Here is a 22947-nt window from a genome sequence, read left to right on the forward strand (position 1 = left end):
GAGTCCACTGAGGCCAGGACTGAGGACAGACTGCCCCGGGCTCTCTGCAGCCCGTCCCCCAAAGCAGAGCCTGGCCCTCAGGTGGGGGCTTGCCATCCCAATTCCAGCCAGCCAGGGCACCATGATCCCCACCAGAGCCCAGTCTTCCCTGCCCTCTCGGCCTGACTTCTACCCCCAGCTTGGCTCCAAACCCCTCCCCCAATTACACCTTCTCAGCCTCCTTCACGGGCTCCCCAGGTGCTCTGCCCTGAGCACCACGGCCTGTTTCCTGAACTGCTCAGGCATTCCCGATTCTCCACACTCCTCCCAAGGGGTCGCCAGGCCCCTGCTCCAAGCCCTCCAGGGAGAAGTGGCCCTCCACCTCACAAGCACCCATTCCCTCCAGGGCAGGACCTCTGATCCCCTCACTCTGCAGAGGAGACTGAGGCCCACACAGCTGGCTCCCAGTGGCAGCGCCGGGCCTGGGACCCAGTCTCCCGCCACAGCGCTGGCCACGCTGTCCCCACTCTCCTGCCCTATCAGCTGAGGGAACGGGGCCAGCCGGTGCTCCTGGAGGCCCCACTCCTGTATCCTCTGCCCATCTCCATCTTCCCACCACAGAAGACCACGCTCAGCCCCTCGGCCAGCCCCCCAGCTCGAGAGTGGAGGCAAAGCTCAGGCTGAGGCGGCCACAGTCAGGCCAGGGAGCCCCCTGACGGACGGCTGAGCAGGGAGGGCCCACAGACAGCCTGGCCCGGATGGAAAAGCCCGGCAGCCCAGCTACATCCCCCAGGCGGAGCCCCTGGGAGTACCCGAGGAAGATCCCCACCCCCTCATGACTCCCCTAGGTGCCCCTTACCTGGGGGGACAGCGTCACGGGTGCCCGTGCCCTGGGTGGAGAAGGCACCTGGGAGGTGGTCTGCAGGGAGCAGCTACTTTCTGGGCCGTGAGTACGATCCTCAGGTATCCAGAGGGCCCCAACCTGTAGCATCCAGGGACCTATGATGGGGAGAGGCAGAAAGGAGTCAGTACAAACTACAAACGCTTTCTATACCACTTCGCGGGAAGCCCGCCAGGAGTTAAAGCATTCTTACAGTGAAGAAATCTGCCACTAAACCAAAGGACGCTTCTTTTTTAGCATTTGGACTCTCTTGGATGCTTCAAAATTACCAAGTCCCCAGGCTGCATGACTGTAGGCCGAGTTCGTCGTGAAGAGTGTCCGTGAAACCCATGAACCCGCCTTTGCTCGTGGACAACTCAGGGTCTTGGGGAAGGTGGAGTTTATCAAGGGGGAGTCTGACACTTTGTTTCCCCATCAGTTGCTACTTTCCTCATCACTCTGCCAGCTGCCCTGGAAGCTCACGCGGAGCGTCAAGCTTTGTGAGCCCTCTTATCACGCAGGTACGCGGCAGGGCCTCCCCAGAGGCCAGCTCTCCAGTTTTCTCTCAGGCGCGCCAGTCTCCATCTGTACCAAGCTCCTGGCCCTTGTTCTCACTTTGCTGACCAAGCCAACCTCAGAGCCTCTCAGCCATTTCAGTGTCCTGTGCCGGCCGCTTGAGCACGCCAAGCCCTTCCCAGCCTCCCTTAACCCTCTGGGGTCAGTCATCTGCTCCCGCCCTTGACCTGAGTTCATTCTTTTTCCACGTGATAAGGGTCTCCCCACAGATGCTGTGACTTCACACAATTTTCTAAATTCTCTGCTGAGATAACAGTGACCCATTTTCACCCTGACAGGCAGGGAGGTGAACGGCCAGAGCTGATCAGTGATAAAATCAAGGGCAAAGGCCACATCTCCCAAATCTCCCAATTTCTACTCGAGAGTAGGTCCCTCGAGATATCATCTGGGGACAGGGCAGGATGCAGTGCCAACTTCCTTTTGCTGAGCAACAAATCCCAACCCAGGGACTGAGAAAACCTGCCTTCTGTCTGGAAGCCAGCCCGCCGCGTCCCCACCCAGGCCCCAGAAGGCCGAGCGGCTCCTAGCAACCCTCCTGGCCAAACAGTGGCTCCAGCCCAGCCCAGCCAGCATGGCCCCAGCCCAGCCTTTGCCTGGTCTCTCTGATTACAGCCTCAAGCCACTCGGGTTCTCTGTCTAAGGAGAATTTTCCTCACGATCAGAGGAGAAGGCAACCCCCTGTCTGCTGACAGCTGGGATAGGGCTTTGGCCACATGGTAGTGACAAGCTGCCAGGAATAGCCGAGGGACACGGCACTTCTCTCGAGCAACGTGGAGGGAGATTCTGCTCCACGGCTCCCAACACCCCACTCCTCGCCCCACTGAGCGAGAGACTCAAGACACTGGCAAGGTGGCTGCTTTGGGCAAAGCCCAGAAGGAACATTCCTGGGGGGGCAGACCTTCCACAGCTGAATTAAAGCAAACGAGCTGGAGTCCAGGCTTTGGGGGCAGTGAGGGTTGCAGGCCACACAGACACCTGCTACCCATTCCTAACCAGAGCGCAGACTTTCTGCGTGGATTCCATGTGGAAAAGTGATATCGAGCTACAGCCCTTGTTCTCAACCTCAGCCGCAGATCAGAGTCTCCTGGAACTGATTAAAATGACAGATTCCAAGGCCTCCCCCCAGGCCCCAAGTGAGGTAGAGTTTTCTAGGGAGCAGCCACAGGGATCTGTTAGGGGTTTTTTGTTTTGTGTTTTTCTTAACTTCTGAGTGACTCTGATGTTCAAACAGGATTGAGAACCACTGGGCTATAGTTCAGATTCCCTTTATATTAAGAGACCAGCCCTGTTTCTGACCTTAGGCTGCCAAAGTGGATATGGCTACTCAGTCTGCCCAGAGCATCACATCTAGGAGGCTAAAGAGAAGATCTGAAGCTGCCTTAGAGTACAGATACGTGAGGTCCAGCGGCACCTTCTGAGCAAGGCTGTCCTCCACCCGACTCGCCACAAACTCCCTGGCGGACAAAGACAGCCCAGGTTCCCCCGTTCCCTGAGGGATACCTGGGCCCACTCCATAGCTTGCCCAGGCAACCCAGTAGGCAGAGTCCCTTTTCGGCCTGCCCACCGCTTGCATCCACACCTTTGAGCCCTCGGGCCCTCAGGGTCTACATGCAGGGCCACCTCAGTGCCTGCCCACGGGGAGGTGCCCACAGCTGTGGACAGACAACCATGTCTTATGTGAGAGCAGTGGGTGCCACCTCCCCAGGACCTGGTGGGAACTTAAAGATCTATGTCCAAACTATAAAAACCAGGATCAGAAATTCCATTCCAAATGTGGACAAAGCTTTCGGGTTTGGCATGGACAGTACTTAGTGCTGACCCCTGAGGCACAATTCACTGAACCCCCATTTGACCTGGCACTGTCCTAGGCACCAAGGAGTGTGTCCCCTGTTGGAAGAGCCAACCCCTGACCTAAAGGGCTAACAGCCAGGGGGTTCTGGGGACCAGGGCTCCATCCTCACCCCTGAAGTTCTGGATCGCCCAAGATGGCTGGCTCCTCCACCCTCGGCCTCGGTGTCCGCACTCAGGGAGAGGGGTGGCCCGAGGTAACTGACGTTGTCTACTCCTTCCACTAAAGCAATGGCTAAAGAGGTTCCATGGTGACCAACACCACAGGAATGAAGAAAGGCGACAGAAGGGACTCAGGTTTCAGGTGGAAAGGAAACAAACATGGAGTCTCCCAGGAAAGAATGTCGGCCCCAAAGACAAAATCCCAACCACCCTGTGCCTTGCACAGCCCACAGGGAGCCAGTGCCCCACTCCGGGTCCACCTTGCTCCCAAGGGAGCTGGGCAGAGTCTGGTCCTCACATGAACAGCCCTCGGCAGGAGGGCCAGCATCTGAGTAGGGAGGAGAGACCAGAGCAGGGGGACTGGGGAGGGGGTCGGCTTCCAATCCTGGAATGTGGGTTCCATTAAGTCAGAGAGCTCATCTGCTCAGATGTGTTTGGTGGGAACAATAGTGCCGTGTCCAGGTGAGGAGAGAGAGAGAGAGGAAGGCAAAACGGCCGAGTTACCACACTTAGTGTTTGAACCCAAAATATGTGCCCCCCTTAAATACTCTCTGAAGAGGGGCCCCGGGTGTAGGCAGCCCTCCCACCCCACAGCCTTGCCCCAGCCTGCCCCTGAACGCCCACCTCAGGACACCTGGAACTCTGCTTTGAGGTTGACACAGCTAGGTTGGAACCCTGCCCTGCCCCTCTTTTTTTTTTTTTTTTTTAATAGTTATTTATTTATTTATCTGGTGGTACTGGGTCTTAGTTGCGGCAGGCGGGCTCCTTAGTTGTGGCATGTGAACTCTTAGTTGCGGCATGCAGGTGGGATCTAGTTCCCTGCATTGGGAGCACGGAGTCTTAATGACTGCACCACCAGGGAAGTCCCCTGCCCTGCCCCTCTTGAATTAACTTGGGAAGTTTATTTAATTCCTCTGAGCTTTGGTTTCTTAATCTGAAAAAGCGTCCTAACAAAGGGCTTTGTTAGGATTAAATGAAGTCATGTACAAAAAAAATAATTCAGTACCATTGCTGGTAGATAATCAATCATGAATGTCAGGTCTGAGTTCTTCCCCCTCCTCCCCCACCCTACATGAACACACACGCGCACACATTCACACACATGTACAAACGTGCAAACCCACACTACCTTTAAAGTTACCAGGGGCCAGCCCTCCAGTCCTACCAGACAGACCCAGGTGACGCAGGCACCCCTCACGAGGAGGAGACAGATGTGTCTATAGAGTTAAGAGGCTCAGGCTAGATGGGTCTCCAGCTGTCCTCATGGCAATTCTATGCCATGCAGGGAATGCTCGCTGCAATGCGCAGAGAACACGGTCTGTGTTCTGCAGTGCTGTCTCACTAGGTACCTGGAGACCCTCCGTGGAAAAGCTGCATCCTCGCGGGGCCGGGGAGGAAACAGGATCAAGATGGGCAAGGAAGGGCTTCCCTGGTGGCGCAGTGGTTGAGAGTCTGCCTGCCGATGCAGGGGACATGGGTTCGTGTCCCGGTCCGGGAAGATCCCACATGCCGCAGAGCGGCTGGGCCCATGAGCCATGGCCGCTGAGCCTGCGCGTCCGGAGCCTGTGCTCCGCGGCGGGAGAGACCACAACAGTGAGAGGCCCACGTACCACAAAAAAAAAAAAAGATGGGCAAGGAAGGGGGAAAGGCATGCTCTGAGCAAAGGCACAGAGGATCGAACGGGCCTGCGAGTTTAGGATTTGGCAGGAGGGCCCAAGTCTAGGCAGGCGGACCAGGGCCGGTACCTGCAGTGCTCTGTCAGGTCTGGGCTTGTTCTGCAGGCGAGGGGAGCTCTAACGATTTCGAGCAGAGGAATGACATCATCTGACCTGCGTTTTCGTGCAGACCCCTCAAGAGGGACCCGGGACAGACTTTCCTAGAGAAGGGAGTTTTTGACAAAATTTTAGGACCGAAACAGAGACACTAGCCCAGCCTCTGGACTAAGCACAGAAAATATATGTGAATTAACCAAGATTTGCCACTAGTTATTGCCAGAGTTTAGACTGGGCAGAACACCCCTTCCTGTACCCCAGGTGTCTCCTTGAAAATAGTCACCCATCCACACCTCCATTCCTCACACACACCTATTCCACTCCCCACACAGGAGGTAGCCCACCCCATAGACCTCCAGGGAAAACTCTGGGTGTTCTCAGGTGAACCTATTGGATTTGACCTCCTGGGTTCAGTCTATCACTGAAAGTCTGAGATCCACTCACTCATTCAGTCATATGTGAGGAACTAAGATACAAAGGTAAATGAGACTAAATTCTGACACCGGAGAGCTGTGTGACCACAGACATGTTACCAAACTTCTCTGAGCCCCAGTTTCTTTAATTGCAAAAATGGAGATATTGCCTACCCTACTTCAATAATATATTCAATAAAATACAAAAATCACTCAGTACTGAGTCTGGCCCCTAGCAAGCAATCAATACCCCATGGCGTTAGTGTTACTGCAATGAACGAGGCTCACAGCAGCTGCAGGTGGAGAACATGTTTGGGTGGACAGGGCAGGAGGTTGTGAAACTAATCCTGGAGAGAGAGGAGAAGGCAGATAGCTAGTGGGAAGCAGCCGCATAGCACAGGGAGATCAGCTCGGTGCTTTGTGACCGCCTGGAGGGGTGGGATAGGGAGGGTGGGAGGGAGGGAGACACAAGAGGGAAGAGATATGGGAACATATGTATATGTATAACTGATTCACTTTGGTATAAAGCAGAAACTAACACACCATTGTAAAGCAATTATACCCCAATAAAGATGTTAAAATATATATATATATATATATATAAAATATATATAAGTTAATGAATGAAAATTAAATAAAATGTAAAATTCAGTTACTCAGACACACTGGCTACATTTCAAGTGCTCAGTGACCACATGTGGCTAATGACTACCATACTGGACATTACAGTCCATCATCACAGAAAGTTCTATTGGATAATACTGAGATTTAACATCCAGATTATAGAAAGTACAGGGAGAAAGAAATGAGTTAAACCCACAATAGGGAAACAATCAGATCCAACATGTGGCTCATTCTACAAGACAACTAGCCTGGTCTCTTCAATGTCAATGCCATAGAAAAAACTAAGGGTGGGGGAGGGGAAGAGGGGGTCTTAGAGCAAGAATAACTAAAGAAGACTCAACAACAAAATCCAATGGGTGCACCTTGACTGTATCCTGGTTTGAGAAAAGCCAACTATAAAATACATTTGGAGAGAGACTTCTCTGGTGGCGCAGTGGTTAAGAATCCGCCTGCCAATGCAGGGGACACAGGTTCAATACCTGGTCCGGGAAGATCCCACATGCTGTGGAGCAACTAAGCCCGTGCACCACAACTACTGAGCCTGCGCTCTAGAGCCTGCGAGCCACAACTACTGAGCCCGCATGCCACAACTACTGAAGCCCATGCGCCTAGAGCTCGTGCTCCGCAACAAGAGAAGCCACCGCAATGAGAAGCCCGTGCACCGCAGTGAAGAGTAGCCCCTGTTCACCGCAAGTAGAGAAAGCCCGCGAGCAGCAACGAAGACCCAATGCAGCCCAAAATTAATTAATTTTTAAAATAAGATATTTGGGGAAAATTGAATATGAACTAGATATTAGATGATATTAGGGAATTACTGTTTGAATTTTTTGGTGTAATATGGTATTGTGATTGTGTTAGAGGTCATAATTTTTAGAAAATTCACACTGAAGTATTTAGGAGTAAAGTTGTCATGACATCTCCAATTTACTCTCTAAAGGATCAGCAAAAAAAAGATGCACACAAATGTAGATGAAGCAAAATATTAACAACGGCTTAACCTAAGTGGTATGCATAGAGAGAATCATACTACTTTTAACTTCTGTGTATATTGGAAATCTTCATAAGGTGGGAAAAGAAGTGAAAAAAAAATTCTGCCTCCACACAGTCATTGACATAATGTAAAACCATGGTTTTCAGGGACAAACTCTACTGGGAAAATTAATGTAGTTGGTGAACAGTATTGTGATTTTTCTCTGATTCTGGCCTTATTGTTATTTACTTCACTTTTGAAATGCAGGGAAATGTGGGTTCTAGCTTCCTATGCTCAGGGACTCTTAAGAGACTAAGAGCTGCTGCTGCTTCCCTGTCGGCCAGGCATTTGGTCAGACTGGTGTTTGTAGTCCACTGCAGGGTGTGGTGGGTCCAGGAGGGATGGAGGTAGACCAGTTGCCTGCTCCATGGGTACTGCCCAAACCAGTGTATCTGGAGGTGCCAGCCCACAGCCTAGAGACCTGATCTCCTCTAAACTGGGATTCATTTTCAGTCCCTCTCATGATGCATGTTGCTGGGCTAGAGACATTCAAGGTTCTCTTTTGGGACCTGGTCACCAGAAAAGAAAGAGAGCTGGAAGCATCTCAAGGTTTCTCTGGGCCAAGCCCAGGGGTGGGGTTCAGAAAACAAACTCCCCCACCCATCATGGGAGTTTACACAGGAAGAGGTCACAACTAGCAGCTTTTCCTCAAAATGCCTCGTCAGCGATAAGAAAAAATTTGCACAAAGCAAGGCTGACATCTAATGGTCGTTTTTTACATTGACGTCGTCCTTCTAACCTGAGAAAGTAACCAAGGCAATCTGGTGAGGATAAGAGAAAAATGTGATGACAGTGACCAGGTGTTAAGTGCACTCGCTAAACTCAGCAAATTCAAGCAAGAACAAGAAGCAACACACATGTGCTCTGAACTCCAGACACAGCATGTCTAGTGAGAGAGAAAGGGCCATCTGGGGACACCTGAGAAAAACTTGCCACTTAACTGAATCAAGGACCTCCCCTGTATGTGTTTGAGTTACAGGTTTTTAGAACACGCCTGTTAAGCATCCATTTGCCACTCACTGTAATCGTTCTTGCTTCCTAGAAGGCCCTCCCTCAAGGCTTGGGTCACTGTACTCAAGTCCTCAATTCTGATCCCTGGCTAGGAGTAGATCAATCTCTCCTTTCTCCTGGCTTCCACGGCACTTCACCTTCGAAAGTAAATGACACTTACTTCATTCTACCTTGTATTCTAATTAGTTGCTTAACTGTATCCTCCTACTCATCCCCATTCCTGCATTATACTTGTCACAGCCCTAATCCCAGGGACATTCCAATGCTGTGTGTCAAATGCAATCAACTGTATGTGAAACACTGAGAATCCAGGTGTGGGAGAAGAGAGGCGAAAAAATTCCTTCCCCATGAAAAGATTCCCACCTATACAGACCCCAGTGCTTCCCCTATCCTGCTGAATTAACACACAAAACCATTCATTCATGAGGTAACAGCCTGGTAAATATGATGTATAAGAATCTTATGTACTTTGCCGAGGATGGGATGCTCACAGACTCTTAGAGGAGCAACTAGATCATTACTCCCAATGTAATTATCCCAACCTAAGGAGGTCGAAGCAGGAGGCACCATTTCCCAATTCTTAAAAAATAATAATCATATTATATGCCTATCCAATGAGAAAAGTAAATTTTTTACTTTTCAAATGAGAAAAGCAAATTTTAATGTTATAGTACTCCATGATGAAACCAATTCTCTTAATCTGTTGGTTTATCTCAAGCCCAGTCAAAATTCCCATCAGATTTATTTATAACTTGGGAGAAAATTATTTGAAAGTTCATCTGTAACCTGCTATAGCCCACTGATAGGCAATTTGACAGTAATTACTAAAATTTAAAGTACACATACCCTGTGACCTAGAATTCCCCTTCTCAATATCCACCCTAGGAAGATCCCGGTACACGTGCACCAGTACAGACAAGGTCACTGCCACCTTCTTTATTTTTCTGAGAAATTGGAAACAACCTCAGTGTCTATTAGGGGATGGCTCAACAGCCTAAAACCGCTGCAGCGGTTCTCAAATGGGAGCAGGTTCACAGAACAGCAGCATCAATGCCACCTGGGAATCAGTGAGAAATGCACATTCCCTGCCCCTCCCCACCCCACTGACTTAAAAACTCCAGGGTGGGACCCAGCAATCTGCTTTCACCAGCCCACCAGCTGATCCTGATGCAGTTTAAAAGAATGAAATAGCTCTTACTAACTTGGAAAGCCCTCCAAGATATATTGAGTAATAAAAAGCAAAATTCAAGTTGCAGAATGCTACATACAGTATGATACCATTTATGTGGGAAGAAAGAAACTACTTATTTCCTAAGAGCACATCTGTAGGTATGTAAATGCATAGAGAAAGGTTTGGAGAGATCCAGAATCTAAAATAACAGTGGTTACCTCTGCATACAAACCATTGCAAGTGGGGAGAGAAGGGGTTCAGAGGTGGTGGGCAAAGGGCTCACCCGGGGGAATGAATACTCAGACCTCCTCTCCTCCCACCCTCCCATTACTTGCCAGTACCACCCACTTGGCTGACCCTCCCAGAAGCCAGGAAAGGGAGCTGGGCTGATGCAGTTTGTAAAACTCAACCACCGAGGGCGAAGAGCAGACGGAGAAAGGAGGAGAGGGGATCTGGAGAGGCAGAGAATATCCAGCTCTCCTGAGAATCAGCAAGTGGCTGGATTATAACATCGTAGACTTGGACTGTAAGGCAGACAGAGAGAACTTTGAGGCAATAGAGGGCAGCAGAGGGCAGCAAATAAGGGACCCCACAAAGGCCCTAGGGTTCTTCCCCAGCTGTTTCCGCTTGTGTATACGGATTCTCTGAAACTGTAATACTACGTTTGTTTTGCTTAAGCTGCATCTAGTAAGTTTTTGTTTCTTACAACCAAAGAATCTTTACTATTTTAATAATATGGAAGAATGAAAAGGCAAAAATATTTAGGAAAATATTTCAAAGAGGTATAAAAAGGTACCAACAACAAAAAAATGACTTACAAAGCACAAGAAGAGAGATCAATAGAATAGAATGGACAGCACTGAAACAGACCTACCATATGATAAAGAAAGCACAAGTCTATGGGATAGGAAAGGAGGGTCTTAGTCTGTTCAGGCTGCTATAACAAACTACCATGGGCTGGGTGGCTTAGACAACAAACGTTCATTTCTCAGTTCTGAAGGCTGAGAAGTCCAAGACCAAGGTGCCGGCAGATCTGGTACCTGGTGAGAACCTGCTTCCTGTTTGCGGATGGCAGTCTTCTCACCATATCCTCATACGGCAGAAAGGAAGCAAGCTCTCTTGTTCCTCTTCTTATGAGGGCACCAATCCCATCATGACGGCTCCCCTCTCATGACTTAATTACTTCCCGAAAGCGCCATCTCCAATAACATCACATTGGGGATTAGGGTTTCAACATACGAATTTTAGGGAGACACAAATTCAGTCCACAGTAAACAGTATTCAACAGTGTGGAAAATACTGGTGTGTGCAGGGGAATCCTAGGTTAGAGCCTCATCTCACAGCTATACCAAAAATAATTCCATATGGATGAGAGCAGCAGCTTTCAAATGTCTTACCCACAGAAACACATGTTACGTTGCAACCTCTAAAACAGTTACCTTAACTACATGCAATGCACCCATCTTTTCTATAATTACCTTTTCTACTTTGAAAAATGGTGGTTGCAACCTACTTTATTTCACAATGCACTGATACATCACAACCAGTTACTACAGAGGTAAATATAAGAAAAATAACAACATAAAACGACTAGAACAAAATATTATACAAGAATTATCTTCCTAGGGGGAAATTTTTTAAGCTTAAAAATAAGAAAACTATAAAGGAAAATAGTATGATAAAAGGCAAATTGGGGAAAAGTATTGGTGCCATCTGTTTGGCAAGAGGTATCTTTAATATATAAAAAGCCCTTACAGGTAAATAAGACAATCCCTTTAAGCATGGACAAGAACCTGAACCCACAATACTCTTAGGAAATACAAGTGGCAACAAAACTGCAGGTGACCTGAGGTCCATGATGAGGTGGAAACACACTATTTTGTGGGGTTGAAAATCAACACAACCTTTCTGGAAAAGGGTTTTGGCAAATTTCTTTAGTCTGAAGAGAATATTCATGTATTTAATTAAGTAACACTACTCATGGGAATATCTCATAAGGATACATTTAAAGAAAAATACAAAAGGTAAGAACTTCACCGTAGCACTACTTATAACAAATTATAATAGGAGAGTAAGTTCAAGTTTAACAAGGTAGAATACTAAGAACCACAAGCATCCTTATTTCAAGGGATAATTAACAGTATTTTGTGACAAAGAATAATATTAATATGTGATTCCAATTTCATAAGAAAAATGTGTATGCACTCATGCAAAGAAAAAAATATTAAAAGGAGATACACCATAACGTTACAAATGGTTAACCTCTCTTAACATTTTATTTTGCTTCTTTATGCTTTTTGATATGTTCCAAAATATACTCAATGAATGTCATTGCTTGTAAAACAACAGACTTTTTAAATGCGTCACAGAAAAAAGACTTAAGTTCACTTTTTCACCTGTGGAAAAGGGGGACTGTGCTTACCCATAAGGCTCTGTCTGAATTTCCAAAAAAATGTCAGAGACAGAAAGGAGTTTCCCTTAAAACTTGCGCCCCTCCCCCTCTCCCATACTGGAAAATGCCTAACACGGACTGAGCTTTCGTGTTCAGTGTCCCAGACACTGCTCCATTCGGTTCTCACAGCATCCTTGTCACAAACAGCATTGTCGTTACTCTCCTGTCACAGACCGAAAAAAGAAATTAAGCAGATTTATCACTGCCATGTTGTAGTTCGGACCCAGAATTGGAGCTGTCGGCCCTAACTCTGGGGTCTCCACAACAGACTCATTGTATTCATATTTGCTCTTTCATTTCCTGAACCTGATCCTTCCACCAAAATCACCAATTAAGAGATTTTGCCAGTTGAACCACCATGGAAATGTACTTAATGCCACAGAACTACACACTTAAAAATGGTTAAAGTGATATGTATATTTTACCATAATAATAAAAAAAAAAATTGGGGGGGTGGGGGAGTGCAGACTTTGCCAGGTTGGGGATAATTAACGAAGTCAAAGTTTGGCAGAAAATAGCAAGTTTGTTTCTTAGGTGTAACCATATTTGGTGCTACTCATGGTCCCTGAATCATTAGAATGCACCCTAACGGGCAGTCCTAAGTGGGTGCCTGAGGAGACCCAAACACCGACATTCCACCCACAGTTAACGGTCCTGTTAAAAGAAGGGTCAGGGGACTTCCTTGGTGGTCCAGTGGGTAAGACTCCGCGCTCCCAATGCAGGGGGCCCGGGTTCTATCCCTGGTCAGGGAACTAGATCCCACATGTGTGCCGCAACTAAAAGATTCCACACGTGCCGCAAAAAATGAATATAAATAAATAAAAATAAATTAAAAGGAGAAGGGTCAGAGCAACACGCAAGGAAGCCAAGAATTCCACCCCCTTTAGTACTGACTACACACTGTCCACTAACCATCCAATTCATATCTCTATTCCAATTCCCCACTCTGGTGCAAAAATAATCTTCCAGTTATAAAACTGGTTTTTACTGTGTGACTTTCCTCTGCAAAAGAAGACATATCACCACCCAACATGAACACTGCTCCACTGGAGAGGTGTAGTGTATTTCTATTAATAAATACACCATTTAAATACCAATTTCTCTTGGAAGCCTGGCTGATGTTCTGACTGTATGAAACTATTGATACATCAAGTCTAGGGACAAGGACAAAATTACGTTTCTGAACCTGTGGAAGTAGTGGCCCAGTTCTGGACCATCATGCCCGCACAGGGTCAGCTGAGGCAGCCAAGTTGTCTCGGACTTCAGTGGCTGCACTGCCAGACAACCACATCCCTTCCCCTCTTTCAAACTAGAACAAAAGAAAGTACAAGGCCAAAGGCAAGGCTGTAACAACATGTTTTCCTACATACTTATTTCCATTAGGAAATCCTTTTTAAACTTTAGCGTCCAAAAAAAGAATAATATTCCCTTGGCCTTTAAGCCACTATTACCCGGAAAGAATATGCCAGATAGGTAATTTTTTAAGTGGTAACTTTCAACTTTTGGATTTTCCATTTGACATCCGTCACCTGCTAAAGTGCGATTTATAATCACCCTGTTCTCAGAACTATTTTCATATTTTAAAAATTACCCACACATATATGAATATCCATTATAGTGCTGACAAGTACAATTCCATTTTCTCACACCAAGTCAGCCAGCACTGTACAGAAGAGAGAGCGCCACCTACCCTATGCTTTCTCCTTACTGTGTTCCTGTTCGAATGATGCCTGCTAGTCCGTTTACACCGCTGCGGTCTCTCGTTGCGCCGGTTTTGTGATCCAGTGTACAGCTTGGACACGTGACGAGGGACAGTGCCTAGGTGCCACAAAGGCACCACAACACTACTGCATTAAGAGAACAAATTTTATGCCCGAGTAGCCTTCCAATAAAGGATCAACAAGCAGTCACATGAAGGGCATCACAAAAGCCATTGCGGCCGGGAAGGATCCACCGGCAATATCAATTACAGCTCAAAGAAACTACAGCTGAAGGATGTCGAGAATTAAAAGAAAATGGTAGAGTAAGTAAACCTCAATTTCCCCTACCTCACCTTCCCCCTTTGTGTCCCTCGCGGTTTCTCCTCTCCTCCAACGCTGGGTGCTCTTCCTATGCACATTCACTCCCTGGAGAAGCAAACCCAGTCTTGTGGCTTTACTGACCCTCCAACCAAACTCACCCCTCAAATCAACTGGGTATGGACTTGCATTCCTAACAGATACCTGTAACTTAGTATGTCCGCAGTCCAATTCCTGATCTCCCTCCCCAAAGCTGCTCCACCCACAGCTTCATCCTGGTGCTGCAGCAAGCCATACCCGACTCCCCCCCCCTTTTCCTCACACCTCTCGGAAACCCAGCTTGCTCTAAACTAGAAACAATCCCTGAAACTAACCAACTATCACCAAGTCCATTACTACTACCCTGGCCTAAGTCCCCATCACCTCTCACTCCGTTGCAGTCACACTGGTCTCCTCTCGTGGTTTCAACACATCACACATGTGCTGGCCTCTGCTCATGCCATTTCCTCCACCTAGAACACTCTTCCACAGATACCCACTTAGCTAACTTCCTCACCTCCGCCTAGTCTATGTTCAAATCTCTTCTCAATAAGCCCTACCCTGATCACATATTTAATTCTGCAACTGCACTCCCTAATCCCAACACCCTTACTCTTTTCCTCCCGAAGTCACCATCTTCTAACATACTACATAGAATTCATTTACTCCTATACCTTGTACAGTTAGTTTATTGCATACTTCTGATAGAATGTCAGCTCCTTATTAGTTATTCACTGTCATTCACTGTTACTCAGTGATGTATATGTACCAAGCAACGGACTAATCCGAGAGTAGGCAATCAATAAATGTTACATGAATGAATGTACATTGTTGAGAATTTACCTCCACAAAAATTTTAACAGCCTTACATATATAGCATCAATGTACCCAAATTATCTCACTACCTAGATCCCTTTTTTTTCATTTCTTTTTATTATTTCTTTTTATTTATTTATTTTGGCTGCATGGGGTCTTGTTTGCAGCATGCGGGATCTTCGTTGAGGCATGCAGGCTCTTCATTGCTGTGTGCAGGTTTTCTCTTTTCTAGTTGTGGCGCACAGGCTCCAGGGTGCGTGGGCTCTGTAGTTTGCAGCATGCGGGCTCTCTAGTTGAGGCGCACAAGCTCAGTAGTTGTGGCACATGGGCTCAGCGGCCCCACAGCATATGGGAACCTAGTTCCCCGACCAGGGGTCAAACTTGCGTCCTCTGCATTGGAAGGTGGATTCTTTACCACTGTACCACCAGGGAAGTCCCTAGATCCCATTTCTGACCCTCAAACATCCCTCTGCACTAAGGCTTCAAAAATCCCAACCCTGAAGCCTCAACATCTACTTACATCAAAACATACTAATATACTCATCTATGCCCAAAAAGAATTTACTTTTACAAATTATTAACCTCAAGTATCGCCACCTATTTAGTATTCTTGCCAAAAAACATTTAAATGAGAATCTAATCATAAGGAAGCAATCCGACAAACCTGGACTGTAGGACATTCTGTAACACAGCTTAATTTATGTGGACTTACTTAAACATCAAAATCATGAAACACACACAAGGGGGAATGGGGAATATTCTGGATTAACAAAGCAATGACAGCCAAATATAATATGTGATCCTTGATTTGATCATGAAGAGAGGGTTAATTATTAAAAATAAAAAAGTTAGGAAGAAAAATTAACCTCAAAAAAGACAACATCACATACTCAAAACTTTGTTGTCTGGATTAGGAGTGGAATACCCTGAAACTAGAAAAGTCTTTGCAAGAAGTTTGTAATTTAACTCTGGATTTGTCTAAAACAAGAAACAGTAAGCAATTGCTACCGTTCTCTAGGTAGAGCCAGGTGCGGGGGAAATCTGACCCAGGCCACAGGACACGGCCTGAGCCACGGGCACGTGCACCCTTGTGACTGCCACCGCAACCTCGGGTGGTGGGAGCGCGGCCCTGCCAGGTGGGGCAAGAAACAACCACTAGCTCCTAACAAAGTTCTTGGTTCCTTCACTTTGTTACAAATGCTAGATTATCCAAAAAGCCTTGAAAGCATTTACCTATTAATGCTAGTGGAGTAAGATGATTTTTTTAAAACCTTCACACCACAAGCACAAACCTGTGGCTATGTTCCCCTACATATACCACAAGACAAGCACTGGGTAAAGATGAATATTTATTCACTTTACAAAGAGAATGGTATTAAATTGCCATAAACAGCTCCATTTATAGACAAATATAACTATACACCAGTAGCTGACTCTAACCTTCCCAAGATGCTCTATATGGCTCCAGCTCTATTAGTTGAGCACAGAAATCTGTCTGCCACCGATATCAGAAGTCCCTCAGATAATGGTTTTATGTTTTACATATTCACACGTGGGAAAAATAAACCCATCTCCCCAGCCCTTTCTTAGAGTTGAGCTTCCATCTGCATGTTCCCTAGAGAGCACTAAGCAAATACTGGCTCATTCTTTTAAAAAAACAAACAAAAAAAAAAATTACTGATAATTTGAGAAGGCTTTTGTAGCACACCAAAATATTTCTTTATACATACATAAAAAATCTTGAGTCGGATTTATTTTAAGGTAAACATACCCTAACACTGCCAAGAGTGGGTAATGAAAAGGAACACATTAAATTATGGAATTATAAAAATATTTTCTTTGGAAAAAAATTCCAACAAGGTTATCATTAATATCTAAAACCAAAGAGAAAAAATAAACAACTGTTCTTTGATCCATTAGTAATTTAAATAAAAATGAAAACCTCTTCAAAAGCAGCTGTAACTGAATCTTTTAAAAAGTTGCAGGTAACGAGCACTTCTAAATCTATACACTGATGATTCTTTACAGGCAACTTGCAGTCAAGAAAAATCCTCAATATGGCTAATTCTTTAGTTTTTAAATTATCATAATTTTTCTGTGTTTTAAAAAAATACTTCACATGACAGCTTAAAAAATAAGTGGTTGTTTTGGGGAAGCACTCCAAATATTCAATCTGACTCAAATCAGATTACCAGTCAATAGAGAAGCTAGGGATACTGGTGATTTTATTTTTTTTAGTCACAATCATTTTTACTCCAGTCTTTAGTTTATCCCTTCATATTTTATGAAAATGTACCAAATTAAAATTTTTTCACTAGTGCTGCTTCATACCAGGATGTGATGAAAGATACCAACCTGAGATAAGAGCTGACTCCTTCACAAAAGTCCAGTTCTTGACCCTTACATGGGAAATGTCTTTATCTTCGCTTACATCAATTCTTGGCATAACCAATCATACCGGGATATTACATTATAAAAATATACCATATATTGGACACTCATGTCAGTACACTGCAGAAAATGTATCTATTTGCTGTGTAAAGTTTATTAACATTTGAATGAAACTCTCTTATTTACACAGTTAAGTCTGGGGTGCTCAAGACAGCAAAGTGGCATGGGAGCCACCATTAGGAATTTGGAAATGTGCAGCGGTCCTTGGCATCTGTCACAGAGACAACCCTCCATAGGAGAACTCGGCAGCAGTGGGTAAGGTGAGCCAGTTTCCATAGTTCATTTGACTTGTTCCTCTCTGTTCATTCTTCTTCACTTTCATTTTCAGGATCTAAATCAGAATCTCCATTTAATTCCTTTTCACTTGCCACGTCTCTGTCCTCACCATTTTCTTCATCTTTTTCTTCAGCATCCTCTTCTTCCTCTTCACCAACATCCTCATCTTTTTCACCTCCTTTCTCTTCCTCATCTTCATCCCAATTATCCTGGTAGAGATATTAAGCAAGGAAAGCATGATTGAAGGCCTCGCTCTTACAGGCTACAAAGCTATGCGGCAGGTTCATGTACCAGGAGACTAATTACTCACATCAGAATCCTTATCTGCTATTTCACCATCAGACTCCTCTTCAGAAGATTCTGCGAGAAGGGGAGACAAGCTTTAACTCTGTGATCAAAGCAGAGGACAGCCCAGGAAGCCAAACAGAATCAGATTCCTGAATTTATTTTTAGAAATATATTCAGCTATCATCCAAGAAGGAACACTGTTTATATTCTTATCTGCATAAAAGTACATTATACTATTCCATCAAGATCTCATTGATCAGGACAAAGTATCAAAACCCTAACAAAATCCCATCTAAAACACTAAGTCATTGTACATTAACTATACTTCAATTAAAAAAATAATTAAAAAAAAAAAAACTAAGCCGAGGATGTGGAGAAAAGGAATCCCTGTGCACTGCTGATGGGAATGTAAACTGGTTCAGCCACCATGGAAAACAGTATGAAGACTCCCCAAGCAATTAAAAATAGAATTACCATATGATCCACCAAGTCCACTTCTAAATATATACCAAAGGAAACGAAATCAGGATCTCAGATATAACTGCACTCCCATGTTCGCTGCAGCATTATTTACAATAGTCAAGACAGGAAAACAACCCAAATGTCCACTGATGGAAGAATGGATAAAGAAAATGTGATACACACACACACACACACACACACACACACACAATAGATTATTATTCAGCCATGCAATAATAGGAGCTCCTGCCCTTTGCAACAACATGGATGGACCTTGAGGGCTTTGTGCTAAGTGAAATAAGTCAGATAGAAAAAGGTAAATACTGTATGATCTCACTCACATATAGAATCTACAAAAACGAGATTCAATGATACAGGGAACAGATTGGTGGTTGCCAGAGGTGTCAGATAGGGGTGGAGGAAATGGGTGAAGGTCAAAAGACACAAACTTCCAATTATAAGATAAGTCAGTCCTGGGTAGATAACGTACACCACGGTGACCACAGTTAGCAATACTGTAACGTTTATTTGAGAGCTGCTAAGACAGTCAACCTTAAAAGCTCTCATCACAGGAACAAAAGATTTATAACCGTGTGGTGATGGATGTTAACTAAACATTGTGATAATCATTTCACAATATATACATATAGGATCATTATGTTGTACCCCCCTAAAACGAGCACAGTGTTATATATGTCAATTATATCTCAATAAAACCAGGGGGGAAAAAAAAATCACAAAAAGTATAATTAATTAATTCAGGTATGCTTTTATGTCCTTCAGTTATATTTTCTAGTTTTCTCTATAAAGGTTTTGTTTCATTTTTTAGAGGTATTTCTAGGTACTTCATAGTTTTGGTTGCTGCTGTGAATAAGATCTTTTTTCCTAAGACATTTCTAACCGGGACATTACGGACATACAATACATTATTGGGACATAATAATGCTACTGATTCCTTTTTGCTAGATCTTGGTATCCAGTAAACTTGCTTATCTGAATATTTGAATGGTGTGACTAGATTATCAAATAATGAGATGTACAAAGACGGAATTTCATTGAAGTATTTTTCTATATCTATTAAAATAATAGACAGTGCTCATGATAACCTGTTAACATGGTAATAACTACATTAACAGATTTCTTGGTGCTAAATCATCTTACAATCTTTAAATAAACTCTACCTGGTAATGACATATTACTTTACTTAAGCACTTCTGTAATCAACCTGCTACTCAGGATATTTGAGGATGGCCTGAGATGTTATTTTCTTGACTATACTTGTCCGATTATGACTCGTAAAATGTCTAAATTGTTTGTACGTGACAAAAATGACTTGTTCCTTAAAGACTGGTAAAAGTCACTTATAAAACCTGTGTCTGGTACCCTACGGGGAAAGGTTTTGACTAAATCAATTTAAAGCTATTAGCTTGTTCTAGGTTTCTATTTCTTTTTATTTTTAAGTCAATTTTGGTCATTAAAGTTTCCCAAGAAATTACCTACACCATCTAGGTTTTTTGTATTGACATAGTTTGTTCATAGTGTTCTTCAAATCTCTTCCATACCTAATGCCCTTTTTTGTTTCTGTATTATATTTGTGCCTTCGCTTTTTTTTATTTGATCACATTTTTGCCAGTTTTGCCACAAGCTTGCCCGTTTTATTAGGGAAGGTGTGTGTCAAAGCACGATCTCACACTGATGTTTTTACAAAGTCACAGAACTGAGTCAATGTGAAAAGCTAAATGTTCAGCCTATGCCCCAAGCTTTACCTTCTTCATACACCAACTTTGCCTTCTGTGCAGGACAAGTCGGTCCCTTCGTTTTCTCTGATGCTGTAACCTGAAAGATAATCAAGTGCTATTGTGAAGTAGAGTGGAAGTTTATCTCAAGTATCACAACGTTCCCCAACAGTAAACTCATCCTCAACCACTGTAACAGATGACCTTAATACGATGTAGATCAAATACAGGGCAAAAGGCATATTCGTCAAATACAAGAAAGAATTACTCCGTAAAGGCTGAAAATACTTTTAAGGTAATCCAATTTCTTTCTGCGACAAGAAGCTGTAGAAATACCCTGTGACTCGTTGTTCATAGCACCACAACCACTCTAACTGTATTAACAACTGAAATATGACGGTGAGAACCTCCGAGTTAAAGCTGACACAGGCAGAACTAAGTTAACTTACTGTCAAATATATAACATTTCCTAGTCAAAAACTAGGTCCTGATTTACCAATTTTTTGCTGAAACAGGGTGCTTTCAACATTCAGGTAAACAATCCTTATTCCGGAGATTCCCATCACATTCAAAAGTTTAGCACAAAACAATCTGATTTACTCACTTGCGTGATTAGAAGGATGAGCTTTCCGTGAAGGTGGGAGAGTTTCTGAAAAGTTTTTACTCTGCTTTCCATTAACTGGTACAGTGTCCCCAGCTGGGGTACCAGGTCAGGCAACTAAGGAACAACAGCAACAAAAAAATGATACTTTGATACTATTATAATAAAACATGGATAACAAATATATAAATCATGCTCAGATATGCCTGAGTATTCAGCCCCCAGCAAATGCTTGCGCTTCCAGTGGCAGTGGCTGCTTGTCACACAGCCTAGCAACGTCTCAAATTTTCAGAGGTCTTTACTGTCCTAACAGCAAAAAAATAATGCATTAAAAAAATAATGATGCAAGGTCCGAAGGAGAAACTGCAAGAAGAGACAAACTGCAGGGTGGGACTTCTTTGTGTTGATCATATTATTTCAGAGAAGACCAATATAAAGGAGACACTAACTAAAGAGTAACCCCAAGCACATACCTCTGGGCTAAAAAGGGCTTCACTCTGAAACTTCCTCTCTGATGATATCACACTATCTACCTCCATTAGGTCCCAGCAGCTAGAGGAAGCTTTCACAGCTTCCAGAGACCAGCAGGACAAAGTGACAGAATACAAAGCTGACCTTATGGTATTTCAAACATACTTCCTGTTAATTAACCCTCTGAGTTATACTTCAGAAATTAAAGCAGGAAATTATTTTCTTTGTCCCTCCAGAGCTTCAGAAAAAGGGACCCCACTCTTTGCCCTTTAATTAGCCTTTACTTGCCCTCCTATCTCTGACACGAGAGTAAATAAGAGTGTTTCATTCAAATGTTAAACTTTAAACAGTAAAAATGAGTGTCTGTACATTACTAAAGCCCCCATGCCTAGCACAGCCCTTGACTTAGAGAAGGTACTTAAAGATATCTGATAAGGAAGGAAGAAATGAAGGAAAGGTGGGGGAAGAGCACTGTTTTCTGAGGAGAGAAAACGGTTTTGGGCTGGAGTCCATCCTGTACCATACTTCCATGGTCTATTTTGCCCTGACCTAGAATGTTATACGACTACTACTCCAGTAGTTATAACTTAGGGGTTGATTCCAGAAGGGATTTCACTACAAGTCCACCTAGGGCTCTTTTTGCTTCTAAGCAATTCAATGAAGTCACAAAATGAGTGTCGTCCTATGCTTGTGGTAATCTTTCCATGCCCATCACCACGCCACTCAGACACTGCCCCCAATCCAACTCCCAAGATTTCTGTAAGCAGGGAAACCCAATATGCATTCTTACTGTTTCCTATCTCTTCCCCGCATTTTAACATCCTGACAGAGATCTCCACAGACATACAAAGAACGAACTGCCGAACTCAAAACAGGTTAACCAATGGTTTTTCCTATCTCAGACTACTGAAGGAAAAGGATCCTGAGACAGAGAACAAGGGACAGTGATCAGGCAAGAATCGGGTGAAACTGTTAAGAAGGGAAGAGCTACAGTTTAAGGAGTAATTAAAAATTTTCAACTATCCACTAAAATCTTTCAAGAAAACCTATTGTAAGGTTCTAGATAGCCAAATAAAAGAAGAATGAGTCAACTGCATAATTTTATTTCTAGCTTAAACTATAATTAAATTGATGATGTGGCAACAACCCAGCTCATATTGTGACATATAAAACTGGTTTTTTTTTTGGTGCTGCTTTATGATTTTATGCTCCCTCCCTTCCATCTGTATAGGTAATCAAGAGCTGACAGTAGCCCCAGCAAAACGTCAGGTATTAAGATATTCATTTCATTTTTATCACAAGGTAATATAGATATGTTAGCATAGATATAAACTTTAAAAAGCTACTAAGCTTTTAGAAGAGGATGAGAGAGATACATACAATGTAAAGATAATTTTGCTAAACAGGTATGTATATAGAAAAACACCTGAAGACTAGTATGTAACTTTTCTCCTTTCTGTATTTTTCAAGCTTCTCTACAGAATATGTATTACTTTTAAAATCTGGGCCAAAAAAGGGCCAGTTTAGAGAAGGTAACAATGATGGCAACATGGCACTGCACCTGGGAACAAATCCTGTAAAAGCAGCAGCTGATGGTTAAAGGGTAGGTGGAGAGAAGATGGCTTTAAGCCATCAGCTGATAATCCTTATCAAAGCCAAACTGTTCAGCAACTCCAGGTGAAAAGACTTACTGTGGATAAGTAGGATGCATGGATCGTTAACACGCATTTTAGCCACTGAACCATTATAACAGCACTGAAAAAAAAAAACACAAATCAACTAATATTCACAAATTCAAAATTAAATACAATGGAGTTATAAAGATCTAGAAGATGACTAATAAATAAACCACTGGAATATGACAGTCGTTC

General features: G+C 44.0%; 2 protein-coding genes across 2 annotated transcripts in view; both read right to left on the minus strand.

Annotated features, from left to right (window-relative positions):
- Positions 1-16880, minus strand: part of TOGARAM2 (TOG array regulator of axonemal microtubules 2) — a 55481-nt gene extending 38601 nt beyond the window's left edge. Inside the window, 1 exon segment of the mRNA XM_089922434.1 lies at positions 839-16880. Coding sequence (XP_089778560.1) covers positions 839-970 — 132 coding nt within the window. The 5' untranslated portion in view covers positions 971-16880.
- Positions 16881-16999: 119 nt separating this feature from the next.
- Positions 17000-22947, minus strand: part of WDR43 (WD repeat domain 43) — a 47172-nt gene continuing 41224 nt past the window's right edge. Inside the window, exons 14-18 of the mRNA XM_022574156.3 lie at positions 22768-22831; positions 20609-20722; positions 20035-20104; positions 17829-17878; positions 17000-17727 (exon numbers count right to left, since the gene is read on the minus strand). Of these exons, the coding sequence (XP_022429864.1) occupies positions 17545-17727; positions 17829-17878; positions 20035-20104; positions 20609-20722; positions 22768-22831 (481 nt within the window). The 3' untranslated portion in view covers positions 17000-17544. The remainder of the gene's footprint in view (positions 17728-17828; positions 17879-20034; positions 20105-20608; positions 20723-22767; positions 22832-22947) is intronic.

This window comes from Delphinapterus leucas, chromosome 13 (assembly GCF_059928025.1).
Source record: "Delphinapterus leucas isolate spDelLeu-1000000601 "Yukka" chromosome 13, BTC_Dleu_Yukka2, whole genome shotgun sequence".
NCBI lineage: Eukaryota > Metazoa > Chordata > Mammalia > Artiodactyla > Monodontidae > Delphinapterus > Delphinapterus leucas.